The following is a 17,707-nucleotide window of genomic DNA, read 5'->3' as shown; positions in this document are numbered from 1 at the left end:
CTAGTGTCTCCTTCCAGTCAAATATACTGCTATCCCACTGACACTTACCCTTGTTTTTATGCAACAATAGGTGTCTCAAGCACAAACACTGTCAAAATGCCCTCAAACCACTTACCATTTTCTTAAGAGTAAATCAATTTCTTCACTTACTCTGAAGAAAAATCCAAAGCTATGAAGCTAACAGGTGCAAAGGAAAAGACAATGAAAATAAGAGGGATCTCTAATTGTGCCTGGCTACCAGACATAAGGAACAGAGCACTTCCCAGCTGTCTACTGAATTACATACCATGTAGTCATATGATAATCAATACACAAACATTTTCCTCAGATCCCTACTTGCGGGTAAATGTGGTACCACTGTTGTTGTTAGAATCAGGATCAGAGTAACCTTACTTCTACTATTAGGGTTCTGCACATGATGGGGAACACTTTTTTTTACAATAATTTACATATAAATGTAACAAGTACAGCATTGAACATTTACTCCTAATTGCTTCTAAACAGGTACTGATGAACTGTTTTTGAATTGCTGCATGCTTTGTAGTAAAGTGGGATGCTCCAGGATTTTGATCCAACTACAAAGCAAGACTTAATATTTTGACGTTAGGTCATCAGCCTAAAATGTTAAATCATTTCTCTCTATATAAATGCTGCTTGACTTAAGTATTTACAGCCTTTTCTCTTTTGATTTAAGATTTCTGGCATCTGCTCCAATTTGGCATCACTACCACAATTTAATGGAATACATCTTGCCCTGCCTCAGGCTTTTCTGTAGTGTTCACATTAGACAACTGTAAAAGCTCCATGGGATCTATCATATGCTGTGCAACCTTAGGTCATTGATAAATAATCCACACTGCACAATAAATCGACTTCCAGGATTAAATCCCTGCTATATTGCTGGTGATCAATCATTGCTGCAATGCGAATTGCATGTTATCACACAACTGGGAGCTAATTCATTAATATTTACCGGTGGTAGCGGTACTTCTAATTGTTTTCTTAAGAAGCATGATGAATCGCAATGCTTCTGTGATTAGAGGGAGCAAATACAACCTCTCAATTTTATAAAAGGAGAGAACAAAAAACAGGCCACCATTGCTCTGTTAGCCAAATGTCAGGAGTGGGGAAACCGTTGGAACTATAATAAGAGAAATAATATTAGAAAACTTTGGAAACTACACTAGAACTGAGTACAGTCAGCATGGATTTATAAAAATAAAATAATAATTATCTAAACTGTCAGAGTACTTTGAAGGTGTGACTAATTGATGAGGGATAATCAGTGGATGTGGTGTATTTGGATTTTTGAGATAAGATTGTTTAAGGGGGAAATGAGGAAATATACAAATGGTAATTGAGAATTGGTTATTGACAGAAAGCAGAGTGAGAGTAAATGGACGTTCTCAGGTTGTGGTTTCTGCATGGCTTGGTACTTGTGTCACAATCCAGAAAAATATAATTTGTTTAAGGGAACAAGCATTATATGTTTGGCACATCTTTGTGGGCTGAAGGGCCTGTATTGTGCTGTAGGTTTTCTATGTTCTATAATTTCAAGGTCTGCTGGTGATAATAAATTATTAGCTGGGATTTTGAGTATGGTGCTGGGTGTAAGGAGGCTTCAAGGATATATAATCAAAGCTGAAAGAGTAGGCAAGAACATGGTAAATAGAATATAATGTAGGGAAATGTCATGTCATCCACATTGGTGCAATTCTGGTATTGATGTTCCAAGGACCCCAGTATGCTTGGAGATAAGTCACTGAAAGTAAAATGCAAATATAATAGGCAACTAAAAAAACAAGAACTTACGAAAATAGGAGCAGGAAGAGGCTACTTGTCCCCTCAGGTCTGTACTGGCCTTCAACTTAATTATCTAGGCCTCATCTCCTCTTCCTTGCTTGGTCCCCACATCTTTCAATTCTCTGTTCTTTCAAAAATGTATCTACTTCCAACGACCTAACCTTCACAATCCTCTGGGAAGAGAAATTCAGAGATTCATTACAGTTTGCTAGAAGCATTTCCTACACATTTTCTTTCATCATCCCCAATATTGTAATTAAGTCCTCACATTTGAGATTCTCCCATTAATTGAAACATCCTTACATGTTCTCTGTCATAGTCCCAGAGGATCTTCTATATTTCAAAAAGATCATGCTTCATTCTCCTAAATGTCAATAAATTCTGGCCTTTCCAGTGGTGTGTAATTTCTAAATGGTAGCCAGGATAAGGGATACAAATTACCATGAGATATAGAAAAGGTATGTAAAAAGGGCAATGTTAGATAATAATGGGGGATTTCAATATGTAGGTTGATTGGGAAAATCAGGTAGGTGCTGGATCCCAAGAGAGGGAATTTGTAGAATGCTTACGAGGTGGCTTTTTAGAGCAGTTTGTGGTTGAGCCCACTAGGGAAGGTAATTCTGGATTGGGTGTTGGGTGATGAACCAAATTTGATTATTGAGCTTGAGGTAAAGGAACACTCAGGAAGCAGTGATCATAATATGATAGGATTTACCCTGCAGTTTGAGAGGGAGAAGTTAATGTATAAGGAGCATTTGATGGCTCTGAGCCTGTACCTGCTGGAGTTTAGAAGAATTGAATGAGGGTGAATCTCATTGAAACCTATCGAATATTGAAAGGCCTAGATAGAGTGGATGTAGGAAGGATATTTCCTACAGTGGGGGAGTTTAGAACTAGAGGGCACAATCTTAGACTAGAGGGATGTCTATTTAGAACAGAGATGAGGAGGAATTTCTCTAGTCAGAGGGTAGTGAATCTGTGGATTTTATTGCCACAGGCAGCTGTGGAGATCAAGTCATCGAGTATATTTAAAGCAGAAGCTGATAGGTTCTTGATAATTCAAGGCATCAAAGGTTACAGGGAGAAGGCAGAAGAATGGGGTTAAGAGGGTTAGTAACTCAGCCATGAGCAGACTCAATGGGCTGAATGGCCTAATTTGGCTTTTATGTTTTATGGCCTTAAAACAAAACCCGGAGATACACAAGATGCAGATGTTGTCTAACTGTGGGAGGAACTCAATGGGCCTGATGAGGGGTGACAGTCCATTTCCCTCCGCGGATGCTGCTTGACCAGCTGAATTCTGCCAGCAGCTTGTTTCTCCGCTTAAAAAATACATAATGTTCAGAGACTTTTACAAACTTGTGAAGCAAATAACTGATTAGAATAAAAACTATGTTTTCTTTTTTTTTTTCCTTTGCACAACTTTGTATGGAATGATCTCCCTGGATGGCATGTAAACAAGATCTTTTCAATGCACTCAGTGCATGGGACGATAATAAACTGGTAAGATTATTTTGTCACTGTAATTTTTCACGGCGTACATTTTATCACCCAAGAAATTACATTAACATTTGCACTCTTGATTCGTGTAAGTTATTGAACAAGTTTAGTTGCAAAATAATTTGTCTTAATTTATTGTTCTTATATGCCAAATATATTTTAGAATTGGAGAGAATTATAATTTAAAGTTAAATATTAATCTATTTCAATTGATATGATATAGTATTTTTCCCTTTTTTCTCTGTTGAAGATACAGACATAGAAGCAATTATATTTATGATGTGAATGAAAGTTTATACAAAGCACCATGGATTATTCAGTAAATCTTGGATGATATAAGTTTCATAAAAATAAGGACAATAAACACAAGAGTTTCTGCAGATGCTGGAAATCCAGAGCAACGCACACAAAATGCTAGAGGAACTCAGCAGGTCAGGCAGCATCAATGGAACTGAACGAACAATTGATGTTTTAGGCTGAGACGGCAGAAAATGAATCAACGGTAGTTGTGAATCATATCTATCATCAATTCCATTCTGGATCAGTGTAATAGAATTAGAACTAGCCTATACTACTTAAAGCTGGCCTGTATTCCTTAAAGGAGAGATACTTTATGACTGTTTGGGTGCTAGTAGTCATGCAGCAGGCAAAATGCATCCGGAAACATTTAAAAAAAGCGCATCATCACCCAAAGTTTGAAGGTGATGCTCCAGTATCCTTGCTGAAAAAATGTTAATAGGACAGATACCCTAATTTACAGGTGGCCAGGATGCTTTCTAGCAATACGGTCAGAGTAGTGGGACCAGAAAAATGACAAATAGTTACTGAGATCCTGGAAGTAATGCTGCAATAAGTCATGAAAGGCTCCTTCAAGTACCAACTCCTACGAATCACAGCACGAATTTGCTACACTCCAATTAGCACCCACAATTTCTTACGAAGAATCACATTAGGTAAGGAGAGAGGATCCCCAGCAGAAGAACATATCCTCACTTCTAAGATGATGCATTTAATATTAAATGTTGCAGTTTGAGATAGTCAAGAGTTGATGCCTTAAAAAAGCAGCATCCGTCGCTAAAGACCTTCACCATCTGGGCATGACATGCTTAGTTCTCCATATTACCATTCAAGATGAGGCACAGGAGCCTGAAGGTTCACATTTGATGATTTAGGAACAGCTTCTTCCCCTCTGCCATTGATTACTGAATAGTCCATCCATAAAACTAGGAACACCACCTCATTATTCCTTTCTTTTGTATTATTTATTTGTTTTGTCATTTATGGTAATGTTATGTCTTTTCACAGTGCTGCTGCTGCAAAACAGCAAATCTCACAACACAGATGTCAATGATAAAAACCTTGATTCTGATTCTGATATTGTCAACACAGGAAGTGCATTGTTTAAAACAACTCATCGGCTTTCATTCACATTCTGCCAGAAAGCAAGGTGAAGAATAAAGATGTGTCTGAAAGGATTCCAGGCTTCCTCTGTATGGAGGGCTGTCTTGACAACACATAGATTACTTTAAAAATGGGGCATATCCATGCTGAGATAAACATTTTTTAAGATTAGATTACGAGGACACACAGTTCTCTTTTATTGTCATTTAGTAATGCATGCATTAAGAAATGATACAATGTTCCTCCAGTGTGATATCACAGAAACACAAGACAGACCAAGACTGAAAAACTGACAAAAACCACATAATTATAACATATAGTTACAACAGTGCAAGCAATACCATAATTTGATAGAAGAACAGACCATGGGCACGGTAAAAAAAAAGTCTCAAACTCTCTCAAAAGTCCCAACATCTCACGCAGACGGTAGAAGGAAGAAACTCTCCCTGCCATGAGCTTCCAGTGCCGCAAACTTGCTGATGCAGCATCCTGGAAGCACCCGACCACAGTCCGACTCTCAGTCCATCCGAAAACTTCGAGCCTCCGACCAGCCCTCCAACACCGAGCACCATCTCTGACGAGCTCAATCACACAGTAGCAGCGGCAGCGAACCAGGCATTCCAGAAGCTTCTCCAGATGTTCCTCTGTGCTTCTCACGTCTGTTTCCATCAAATCAGAATTGTGCACAGCATCCTACTTACAAATGTGATATCATCTCACCGGAGAGTCTGCGTGCACTGCGTCACGCTGCCATCTTCTCCTCCCTTTAGCCAATATTCAACCACAAGTGGGAAAAAAGGTTTAGATCACTGGGCAATATGAAAGCATCAATCATGATGTTTTTATTTTGCAACCTAACCCTAACCTACAATGGACTAACTGACCCTCCATATCAAACTAAAGGTGGCTAAAGGGAAACCAGCCTGTCTACAGGTAACACAGCACTAACTTCTATGTGTAGAATGCATACAATAAAAGCCATGCCGACATGCAAAATATTACAAAGCGTATGCTTCCATGGCCTGATTTTCTCCAGTTTGAACTGGTTTTGCTTCTTTGTTCATTTAAAAATAGTTACGTCGATTGTTCCTTTGTTTAATTCACTGAACAGTAGGCCTACAAAATCTCCTAACTTTGATTCAGCTTTATGCCCAACTATCTCAATAGCATTTATAGAATTAAAAACAAACTATCAGAGGAATTTCAGCAGTGAAACAGCATGGAAAACTTCTTCAAAGTCGGCATATCTTAAAGGAGTAAAACTTCGTCTGAGCCTGACACAATGAATTCCTGCAGCACAGTTCTGATGAAAGGTTTTGGGCCGAAACGTAGACTGTTTACACTTTTCCATAGATGCTGCTTTGCCTGCTGAGTTCCTGCAGCATTTTGTGTGTGTTGCCTGAATTCCTCCAGCAGTTTGTATTTTTTTGCTCCAGATTCCAACTTTGCAATCTCCTGACTGACCCTCTATCTTTTGAAAGTCTGCAGATGCTATAAATCCAAAGCAACTCACACAAAATGCTGGAAGAACTCAGCAGATCAGGCAGCATTTATAGAAATAGATAGTTGACATTTCTGGCAGAGACCCTTCTTCAGGACGAAGACGGAAGGTGGAAGTTCTGACATATCTTGTATCATGATGAGGCCAACTTCTGGGTGGAGGAGCAACACCTTATATTTCATCTGGGTAGCCCCCAACCTGATGGCATGAATATCAATTTCTCCTTCTGGTTAATAAATTCCCTCCCCTTCCTCTATTCCCCACTCTCCTCTCCTATCAGATTCCTTCTTCTCCAGCCTTTGACCTCTCCCAACCACCTGGCCTCACTATCATCACCTGTCATCTTCCCATCCCCGCACCATTTTATTCTGGCATCTTCCCCCTTCCTTCTCAGTCCTGAAGAAGGGTCTCGGCCTGAAGTGTCGACTATATATTCATTTACGTAGATGCTGCCAGACTTGCTGAGTTTCTCCAGCATTTTGTGTGTGTTGCTTCCCTTTTTATTTGCCCACTTACAAATCTCTCCCAATTCATTCCAACATTTGTGATACCTCTCCTCCAAATTTACTGCTCTCATAATTTGGCTTCATCTCCAAATCATCACGATTTTTGAAGAGGTTCTGATTCCAAATCTTTGATGTTAATTGGAAAAAGCCATTGTCCCAGTGTTAATCCCCTGCCATCTGATTGAGGACTTCTCCCCAACCACAACAAAATACCTTCAAAAAGTATGTTTTTAGATTTTTAGAAGATGATCTCGTTCCATCATACAGCAAGAATTCCCATAGTCTTGAACTTAATTTTTGAAAAGCTGACCACAATATGATATATTGCATTCCATTGTTAATGAGTAAGTTCACTTCCTCAAAGAAAACAATGAAGTTTGCCTGACAGGATCTTCCTTTTTTGACAATACTTTGAATGTTGATCTGTATGTTACAATGTGCATGCATTTCCCACATTGAATGAGTAATATTAAACTACAGAGAATATGTTAAAGTAATTTTTACTTATAAGTCACATTGGAGCAGATTGTGGCAGGTTTATTGAGCTGGGAAGAGAGCAGTTTGATTAGCAGTGGTGGAGAACTGGAAGAACAGGTTTATCTCAGTATTGACCAAATTAGAGGTAAGTCTGCTTATTATTTTTGAAGTCTGATGTTTCTCTATTAGCAAGAATGCTTTCATATATTATTACATGCTTTTATTTTGAAAAGGCACATTCATCTTTAACTTCAACAACATTGCTGTTGCCTGAAGATCATGTCCATTCTTTCCACAGAAGAAATGAAGAGCTCCCACGTGTATTGTAAACATCAAGATTCGAAGGAACTTTCAGGTTTGCTTATTGCACAAATCGGTCCACTGATGATACCATGATCTCTGCTTTCCACTCCATCCTGTCATGCCTGGAACATGCCAGGATGCTGTTTATCGACTTTAGCTCGGCCTTTAATATGATCATCCCTCAGAAGCTGGTGGGTAAAATGTCCTCACTGGGTCTCAACACCTCTTTATACGGATCCTGGATTTCTTGACAGAAAGACCACAGTCAGTCCGTGTTGGCAGCAACACCTCTAGCTTCATCACATGGAGTAGCAGCGCTCCCCGGGGCTGTGTGCTCAACCTGCTGGGGTTCATGCTGCTGGTGCGTGACCGCACTGCTAGATCCAGTTCAAACAGAATCAAGTTCGATTATAAAATTTACTTTGAACTTTGAAATTGCAGATTATGTGAAACTAACATTGTTGGCAAAATTTACATCCAAATCTGGATTAATTTAAATGTATATTTACCCTAAATTATCATTGAGAATAGGATTAAATTTTATCTACGATTAAGATATTAATATACATTGCACCTATAAAATAAAATCATGAAAAGTTTACTGATTTTTGCAGAACAAAAAAGATATTGGCATACAAATTCAAATAAAATAACAAATTCAAAACAATAGAGGTTAAATTAACTATCATTACTAAAGCAATCTAATTAAAATAAAGTTATAAATAAATAAATCAGTTATAAATGAATAGTTATCTCCATCCTTAATTAGCATTGTGACTTTTTGAAATGTTTAAACATAGAAACATAGAAAACCCACAGCACAATACAGGCCCTTCGGCCCACAAAGTTGTGCTGAACATGTTATTACCTTAGAACTACCTAGGCTTACCTATAGCTCTCTATTTTTCTAAGCTCCATGTATCCATCCAGGCGTCTCTTAAAAGGCCCTATCCCTATCATTTCTGCCTCCACCACTGCCGCCAGCAGCCCATTCCATGTACTCATCACTCTCTGCGTAAAAAACCTAACCCTGACATCTCCTCTGTACCTACTTCCAAGCACCTTAAAAATATGCCCTCTTGTGCTTGCCATTTCAGCCCTGGGAAAAAGCCTCTGACTATCCACATGATCAATGCCTCTCATCATCTCGTACATTTCCATCAGGTCACCTCTCATCCTCCATCGCTCCAAGGAGAAAAGGCAGAGTTCAGTTACCCTATTCTCATAAGGCATGCTCCCCAATCCAGGCAACGTCCTTGTAAATCTCCTCTGCACCCTTTCTATGGCTTCCACGTCCTTCCTGTAGTGAGGCGACCAGAATTGAGCACAGTACTCTAAGTGGGGTCTGACCAGGGTCCTATATAGCTGCAACATTACCTCTCGGCTCCTAAACTCAAACCCACAATTAGACAGAGAAATAGGGAGAGATGCTTCCCATTGATTGAAGGTCAAGAACCTAAAGACCCAAAAGACATACAATGAGAGCAATTGGCAAAAAAAGCCAGAAGTGAGAGTGTTTAAAATACTCTGTGTGGTTAGGATCTGGAATTCTCTAGTGGGGTGTAAAGCTAAGTTTTGTTGTGGGTTCAAAAGGGAACTGGATGTGTAGCTAAAAAGGAAAAGAATTGCAAGGCTATTTCAGAGAGTGAAGGGGAGCCAAACTATTTGGAGAGCTTTTAGATAAAGTTGTCAAATGCTCAATGGGCTAAATAGTGTCTTTCTCTGTTACAATCTTTTTGTGATTTTGTGAGCACAGCTAAGATAAGGTGGTATATTTTTACTGATGCCAGCTGTGAGCCAACATTGCTTTGCAACATTAACCTTTTGAAGCCGGGGGGCTTCTGCATTCTTGCTGACAATGCTGCCTCAGTTGTGCAGCAAGCGACCAGAATCACCTGCACCTAACCTCAGGGGTGTTCCGAATGACTGCAATGCGCTGCACAGGCTTGGGAGTCTGGAGCATGCACGGCACAGCATGAGCAATGAGTAAAGCTAGTTTGTTATAAACATACTGTATCAGTGCTTGGGGGTATGGCACTTCCACAGGCATTGTATAATATCCTTAGTCTTTCCAACACTATAACATCTATAGATTATAATAGTGTTACAGATGTATAACACTGTATAACATCTTTAATCTTTCCCACACTACAGATGGATCTTTGACTTATAATTTTTTGGACAAATGCCTCGCACACACAAACAGCACAGGAGCTGAGGGCTGTTGTTGGCTGTTCCAGTGGAAGGCCAAAGATGAAGTAGCTGATGTCAGCAAGATTACCATGCTGGATACAGAATGAGAAACAGAATAAATCAGCTTAAAGTAATTCCCTGCTGACAGACTATGTCAGTTTAATTGCTATTAATTTCATTCCACTCTGTTCAAAGCACTGCTTTACATTTGTGGATTTTCTATTAGAGATTTCCTTTCCTTACTGTAAAGTGAAATAGCTGAGGAAGTAAAAGGTTAACTGGGGACTCTGTGAGTTTGGCATCTGTTCCCAACATTCCCTGGTCAGGAGAGTCTACGTGGTCTGGAAAATGGTTATGAGGTTCAGAAGGCCACTTCCTTCAACAAAATTTATCAACAGCTGTTTGAGGGTCTGCCACTTAGTTCCACTAGAGAACAGCACAGTCTGCGTCCAAGAAGGTCACCTCTGCATCCAAAAACTTCGAAGGCAGCGTTGTTGAAAAGTTGAAGAAAGACTGGTGGACCATTCAGTGAAGGGCAAGGGTAAATCAAATGGAAGTAAACAAGCAGTAAAGAGGGAGGGGAGAGAGGGAGAGGGGATAGGGGTAGAGGGGATGGGAGAGGGAGAGGGAATGGGGAGAAAGGAGGGTATGACAGATGAGAAAGAGGGAGGGGGGAGACAACTGCAGATTAAATATCATGACCCTATATCATCACATCTCTAACTAGTGGTAATCCTCCAACCTTTTAATATTTAACAGAAAGTTATGACCTGTTATTTTGTTACTATGAGGCATATCTGAGCATTAAGTTGCAGTTCAATTGAGGTCTATTTATAACAAGTGACAGAGAAATTACTGTTTCTCCCTTTCCTGGATTCTATCTGCGAATTTTTCCCAAATTTTCAATTTCCTCCTTCTTTTCCCTGATTTCAGATTCATTCTTCTGCCTCCAGATTCTGAAAACACTTTATGATTTTGATTTTAAAACTGTTTTACTGGAACTCAAACTCAAATAAATTTGCTGACGACACAACTATCATTGACAGAATTTCAGATGGCAATGAGAAGGCACTCAGGAGCGAGATAGGTCCAGCTGGATGAGTGGTGTTGCAGTAACAACCTTGTACTCATTGTCAGTAGGACAAAAGAATTTATCATGAACTTCAGAAAGGGTAAGATGAGGGAACAGCCCTCATTGAGGTCAGAAGTTGAAAGAGTGAGCAATCTCAAGTTCCTGGGTGTCAAAATCTCTGAGGATCTATCCTGGGCCCAACACATTGGTGCAGTTACAAAGAAGGCCTGGCAGTGGCTATATTTCATTAGGAGTTTGAGGAGATTTGGTATGTCAGTGGAGGCATTCACAATGTACCATGGAGAGCATTCTGATTGGCTGCATTGCCATCTTGTACGGGGGGGGGGTTGGCACTGCACATGATCGAAATAAGCTGCATAAAGTTACACTAGCCTCCCCAGCATCCAGGACATCTTCAAGGAATGATCCCTCAAAAAGGAGGCATCCATCATTAAGGACCCCCATCACCCAGGACAGGCCCTCTTCTCATTGCCATCATCAGGGAGGAGGTACAGGAGCCTGAAGGCACACACTCAATGGTTCAGAATAGCTTATTCCCCTGCCATCAGATTTCTGAATGGACATTGAACCCATGAACATTAACTCTCTACTTTTTTTCTTTCTTTTTGCACTACCTCTTTAATTGAACTTTAAATATATATATATCTACTGTAATTTACAATTTTTATTCTTATGTATTGCCATATACTACTGCTGCATAACAACAAATTTCACAACATATGCCAGTGATATTAAACTTTATTCTGAAATCATAAACAAAGATACCTAACTATAGAAGAAAAACAGCATAAGACAAGCACAATAAAACCCCAGCTTGCATGATTAGACATCATGATTAAACCTCCAGGAATGCCTCCAGCATAAATGACAACTTTAACATTACAGAACGTTGCAAATGTAAAAGTTTGAAACAGAGATATAACATTACATAATGGAGCATATGAAATGAAACAATTATTTTCCATGTTTGTCCCGCCAGTTCTAATTTTCTTACCTAATAAAGTATAAATGATATTTGAGGAATATTTAGTGAACTCAGTGCAAGAAAACGTAATGGTTGTGAAATTCAGTACACCGAAAGATCGAAAAGATTATCTGTGCGAAGAGCATAACCTTTAACAAATAAAATGTCTGGCAAAAAAAAGAATGATTCTACCTCAGATCAACAGGAATTAAATAACAGGTCTTGAAAGGAAAGTACATCCCAAACTTAAGAGAGGTTATGCAGGTGAAGATATAGGCCAGAGAAACAGGAAGTGATATAAACGGCACAGAAACGCATGGGTACAAATGCTGAGAAGGCAGATAATGTATCTGTCAAGATGATTTTCATTTAACTTGTAGAATTACAGTACACATGTTGCTAAATAATTAGAGAAAATTAGTTGAGGGGGTGGCATTAATCAGCATTGACATAATAAAGAGTGGCTGTTGGTCATGACTCTGCCACTTTCTGTTACGAGTTACAGCTGTCATATCAAACCAGAGCTACTAGTATTGCCACAAATTAATCAGAATTCTATAACCCTTGGAACAAATTTCAACTGTTGCTGAAGAAACTTGAGAGACTTAGTGGCTGAGTAATGATCCTTAACATATGAATTGCATACATGAGAAAGAAAGCATTCTTAATTCTTATTTTCAGCTAAAAACATAAATATTGAGACAGCTTGAGAGCAGAATAGGGCAGAAAATAGAAGTAAACATGTTGATAAAATTTACGTAATTAAATATAATATTTTAAACGCAGTGCCATTCAATTAAGTCAGTTCATCTCAATATGGTTAATGATTGATGCCTCAATTAGAAATATTCTTTATTTTCTGGGACAGATTGCTGCTATATTCTCAGAAACCACTCCCCACATTCTATATGCAGAATAAGAAATGTTTTCATTCCAACAATGTATTACTGGTATGTGACGTTAATCACCTATAGGTACATATTACTGCTAGATACCTGGAAAATTGCCTGAAGTCTTTTCCTGTTCAACAGTCCGTCATTCCTATCCTTGTGAGCAACCTATTTTACCCATCTTCTTCGTTCATAGCTGGAGAAATTGGAGTTTTAATGTCTTCCATTATGGTAGTAATATTCCAGTAATATTTAGATTTAGGTAGATATTACTTTGAAGAGACAGATTTATGAATGCCATGGCTACATTTCTTCATCGTATTTCCAGTTCATGTTGTTCGGAATTAGATGGATATGGCCTTTTTTAATTGAAATGAACTTTTGTTAATGCAGCAACCAAAGTGAGCTGACGTTACAGGAGGTTTATGTCAAGAATGATAAGTGTTTGGAAGGTTAATCCTTACGTTACTGTTAGCAGGTGCTGAGAAGAAAATTTACTCCTGACCCGCATTTATTTATGGCTCTGTAATTGCCATGTTTACTTTGACCGATCCTGAGAGCTCAATGAGTATGCCAGCATTATTTATTACTTCTTGGGTGGTGAAGCTTTGCCATTTCCCTGCAGGTGTTTTAAATCATGCTCATATGGGACTTTCTAAGTAACTCTCTCCTAGCTGGCATTTCTCAACAAATTTATCTGAAAACCTGAATCCTTAGGATGTGACTGGAAACCCCGAAACAGCTGATTGCTTGATCAACTGCGAATACTTGGAGTTAAAAATTTGTTTCCCCTTTACTGATATTTTGTCAGTCACTTTACTGACTGAATCAGAATTGTATCTTTTGTTCATCAGAAGCAGTTTTCTTGTCTTAAAATTAAATTGCATGACCAACTGTGGGAGAGAACAGTAGCTGTTTTGTATTTTTATCAGTTCACTGATATGGATAATATGCAAGAAAATATTGAGGGAGTTTAACAAGATCATCCAACTGCATGAGGTTTCATCATTGGAAACAATTTTACATTCATCTGACCTTCAAATGCTTTTAGCAAGGAAATGATTAGGAGTAAGACATTATTTTAGAGCTAAGTTAAGCCAATTTTGGTGTCTCTAGCAGTACCTTACAACAAACAGTTCACTTTGCACAGACTAGACTTAAAGCTGGGATCTTCCTAGTCTGTTTGGAAACTATATTTACAAAGACGATGAGGAAGCCATGCTGTTTTATAATTATCCATCTTTCATATAATGAGAATGATGAATAACCCAAATTATATTCTATTTTTCTTCACGTAACTCGTGAATATCTTCAGCACTGAAGATACTTTTACAGTAATACTCCAAAATATGGGATTTATTGCAGTAAACAGGGCTACCAGCGGAATATTTGGAAATGGAAAATTAAAGGCTTGTTAGCTTATAAGACTGGACTCCATATTGCTTTAAACAAAGATGAGGTTTTTATCTTGTATCAACCTAAACTATCATTACGATTGTGAAAATCTGGTCACTTTAACGGTTGGTTTTAACTTGCAAGTACAACAAAATAGAAAAAGAAATCACAGTTTATTTCGAATCTTAAGGGAGTTTCTCTGCTACCTGATTAGGATGTTAGTTAGTGTATTTTTATTCTAAAAAAATATTTAATGAGAAATTGCTTTGGATCATCTCAGTCACTAACTGACAGTATTAGGAGTCACTGTCTGTATCTAGCTTCCTTGCAGTCAGAACGTGGCCAGTTGTCAAGCTGTGACCAACAAGACTGGTCTCTAGATGTGTATTTCGAAGTTGGAGTCTTTCAGGCTTGGCACAGTAGGCAGCCACTATTCAACAATCCAAGTCCGCTGATATTTTTCAACTCAGTTTGGCTGTTGAGTGGTGGGCAGACCCTGCCTGAATAAGACATCAGCCACTCCTGGGCCCTCTGGCTCAGTGGGACTCTGTGTTGGGAGCAGCGTAGGTATGAATCTTATGAATGCGATTTGCTCAAAATACCAGCCAGCATGGCAGGGATATTTTGAGCAAAGAATTTAATGATTACAGAAGCTGGCACTTATTTTAAAAATATATATTTTTTTCAGATATCTACTTCCTCCTAGGTGGTTGACATGGAAACTTAGGCGTTGTCTCTCAGCTGCATCTTTTTTGTGGTAGGGTGGGGCAACAGATATAAAACCACATTCCATCCCAAGCAGTAAATTGGAACCTGAATAGTGCCTCGCCTAATTAAGCACAGCTGGAAACACTTGTTTGCTTACCAGTGGCAGAAGGCATGCTCCCCACTGTAGCAGGACAGTAGCAACAAACATTCTGGCTGTCAAAGAAGACAAAGAACATGCAGGAGAAAGAGAGAGAGCTCTCTTTTTTCACAGAGGAACACTAAAATCCTGAAGGCACAGACAGAGACCACGAGAGAGATCCAGTATGTTAGCAGGCTAGTAGACCCACCAGGGCCAGCATTTGAAGAGTGCAGAGGCTGGCCACAGTAGTCTCTTCCAGGAGAGAGGATCCCCCGTGCTAGAGAGCAAAGCAGGAAAAATATGCCATGTTCTCCCATAACATGTTAATGAAGACCAAAAGAAATGCTGTTCTTTCACCATGACATTTAGATGCACACTCACACAATTAAAGCTCATTAATCATTACTCATTCCTTCCAAGCCAATCTGCAGGAAATCTAGTGAAGGACTTTCCTAAGGGATGGTGTGTATGTCTGTACCGCCACAGAAGACTTTGACTGGGATGCTTTCATGACAGAGATAATGTAGGTGAACAGAAGGGTGGCTAGTGATCTGCCAGGCCTGCTTCACTAAATGCAAGGAGTGCAGTGTGGTGTACTCTACCTCCAAGCCCCATTAGAAGGTAGTGTTAAACCAGGAAACCATCACCCACACTCTGGAGGCCATGCATGCTCTTCTGCTTGTTATTGGCATCAATCCCACTACACAGCACTGACTTGCTCATTGGTAATCGGCCATCAGTGCATAGACGGAAGCTGCACACAAAGCCTAGCTGCTTCTTTTTGGTTTCACACTGACACAGATACATATTTGCTCCTACCACATAGGACCAGTTTGAAATACTGAAGAAACCAATGGGCTTGCTAGAGGAGTGCCACCAGCAATGACAGCAGAAATAGCTTGAAAACTAATACATTAAAAGTCTGCGGTATTGCCTTACTTGTACTCTGAGTGTTCGATATCGGTTGTAGGTTGCACACAAAGCATTCCAATGTACACTGGGAAAGGTGAAATATGGGATATGCACTAGTGGCATTACTCATGAACCACACCTGGAGAATATCAGTTGCAATAAGGTGAATTGTTCATGGTTGAACCTTCTGGCACAATTTAACCTAGAACTTATCACTAGTCCAATCTATTCTGCATTGAATAATTTTATATGTGATTTGCACAAGAAAGACATGCGTAAGTAAACCCAATTTCCCTGCCTAACATGTAACAACTAACGAAATGTGCCTTTGCAAACTGAGCTAACAACCAGAAAACAAAAAAAGCTGCAGATTCTAGAATATGAAACCAAACCAGAAATAGATAAGAAGCAGCCTCTTTATTCAACAAAACAGGATACAGCAGGCATCATATTGAGACTCTTTTGGTGAAAAGGTCCAGCTGGCCCAATACTATCCGATATTTTACGTGCCAAACATCAAAGGACAATTCCATATTTACAACGCATCCACAATGCTTTCTTTGAAACTACACACAAACTTCACACCTCCCAATTTGCACCCACACCACAGACATCTAAATGAATTTTAATCAGCATTGTCTAGTCTGTGATTCAAGGCATTTAGGAACCTATTGTTCGGAGCTGCATTTTAAATTTAATCTACAATCTATATTCGGATTTGAAGATTGGTGTATGAAGTTATTTGCTACATGTCCTAAATCAAATAATCACTCTAGCAAGGTGTTTGCCTTTTTTTTTGGCCCTTCAAGGATTGCTGATTTATTTCATACCAATGGCTGCTGACCATCTAGAATCAGTGGAGAGCATAGCACACATCCTTCCCATTGCTATTTCAAAATAGTATCTGAGGTTTTTGGATGGCATTAGATCCAAATTTGTGTTTGTTAGATTGTAAAATGGTGAATGCAGCCATTTGTTTAAATCAAACTACAATCTGGTTCTTTTGGCAGACAGGAAGAAAAATTGAGTAGTGCTCAGCCCATTGGAGTGAACCCATATGTTAACTGAAAAGCTGAAGGACTCAGCCAGTCAAGCAGCATCTGTGAAAAAATAAACCTACAGCACAATACAGGCCCTTCAGCCCACAATGCTGTGCTGAACATGTACTTACTTTTATTTTAAGTTTGTTTCTATTTTCATCATAGTAGCTTGGAAGGTACTACTTTTAAAGGATTTTTGTTAGCATTCCATTACAAATATAGTTTTATCAATTATTTTTTCAGCTTGGAACACTCTGTCTTATAAATCAATCATAACAAATAGTAATCCAATCACAACCAAGAGAAATTCTGCAAATGCTGGGAATCCAAGCAACATACATAAAATGCTGGAGGAACTCAGCAAGCCAGGCAGCATCTATGGAAAAGAGTGCAGTTAATGTTTAGTGCTGAGATCCTACAGCAGGACTAATAACAAATAGTAAATCATAATTTTGCATTATAATAAAGGTACAATGATTATTATCTTAACATGTAGAAATTTCACCTTCCCCTTTCATAGATAACATGATTCTGTAATCCTCCCTTTAGAATCACCCATGGTTACAATCGATAGCAGTAATGTATTTATAATCTTGGCTTAGTTCCTGCTTGCAACAATAACCCTAGCAACCCTGCACACTTCATGCATAAATATCCTTTACAACACCACTTTGCCACGTGTAGTGCAATGACTGACAGAATGCAATGATTATAGTGATCGAATGATAAACTGTGGAAAAAATGTACAATGTGTGCTTAATTCCAAAGTTAAAGAGAGTCCATAAATAAGTGATAACATCCAGCTGATTGTGAATAAACCTTTAATGTTCTTAATTACAGTAATTATGAACCAGAACTCAAGTTATGAGGGGGATGGAATGT

The 17,707-nt window shown here is 38.9% G+C and overlaps 1 protein-coding gene across 1 annotated transcript in view; it reads right to left on the bottom strand.

Moving 5' to 3' along the window:
• Window positions 1–7,769: 7,769 nt before the first annotated feature.
• The window catches only part of kcnq1.2 (potassium voltage-gated channel, KQT-like subfamily, member 1.2), a 409,546-nt gene continuing 399,608 nt past the window's right edge, over window positions 7,770–17,707 (bottom strand). Inside the window, 1 exon segment of the mRNA XM_063059641.1 lies at window positions 7,770–7,865. Coding sequence (XP_062915711.1) covers window positions 7,842–7,865 — 24 coding nt within the window. The 3' untranslated portion in view covers window positions 7,770–7,841.

The sequence above is a fragment of the Mobula hypostoma genome, chromosome 9 (assembly GCF_963921235.1).
Source record: "Mobula hypostoma chromosome 9, sMobHyp1.1, whole genome shotgun sequence".
In the NCBI taxonomy this organism is placed as follows: domain Eukaryota; kingdom Metazoa; phylum Chordata; class Chondrichthyes; order Myliobatiformes; family Myliobatidae; genus Mobula; species Mobula hypostoma.
The sequence above is the reverse complement of the archived record's forward strand: the minus strand, read 5'-3'. Positions and strand labels throughout refer to the sequence as shown.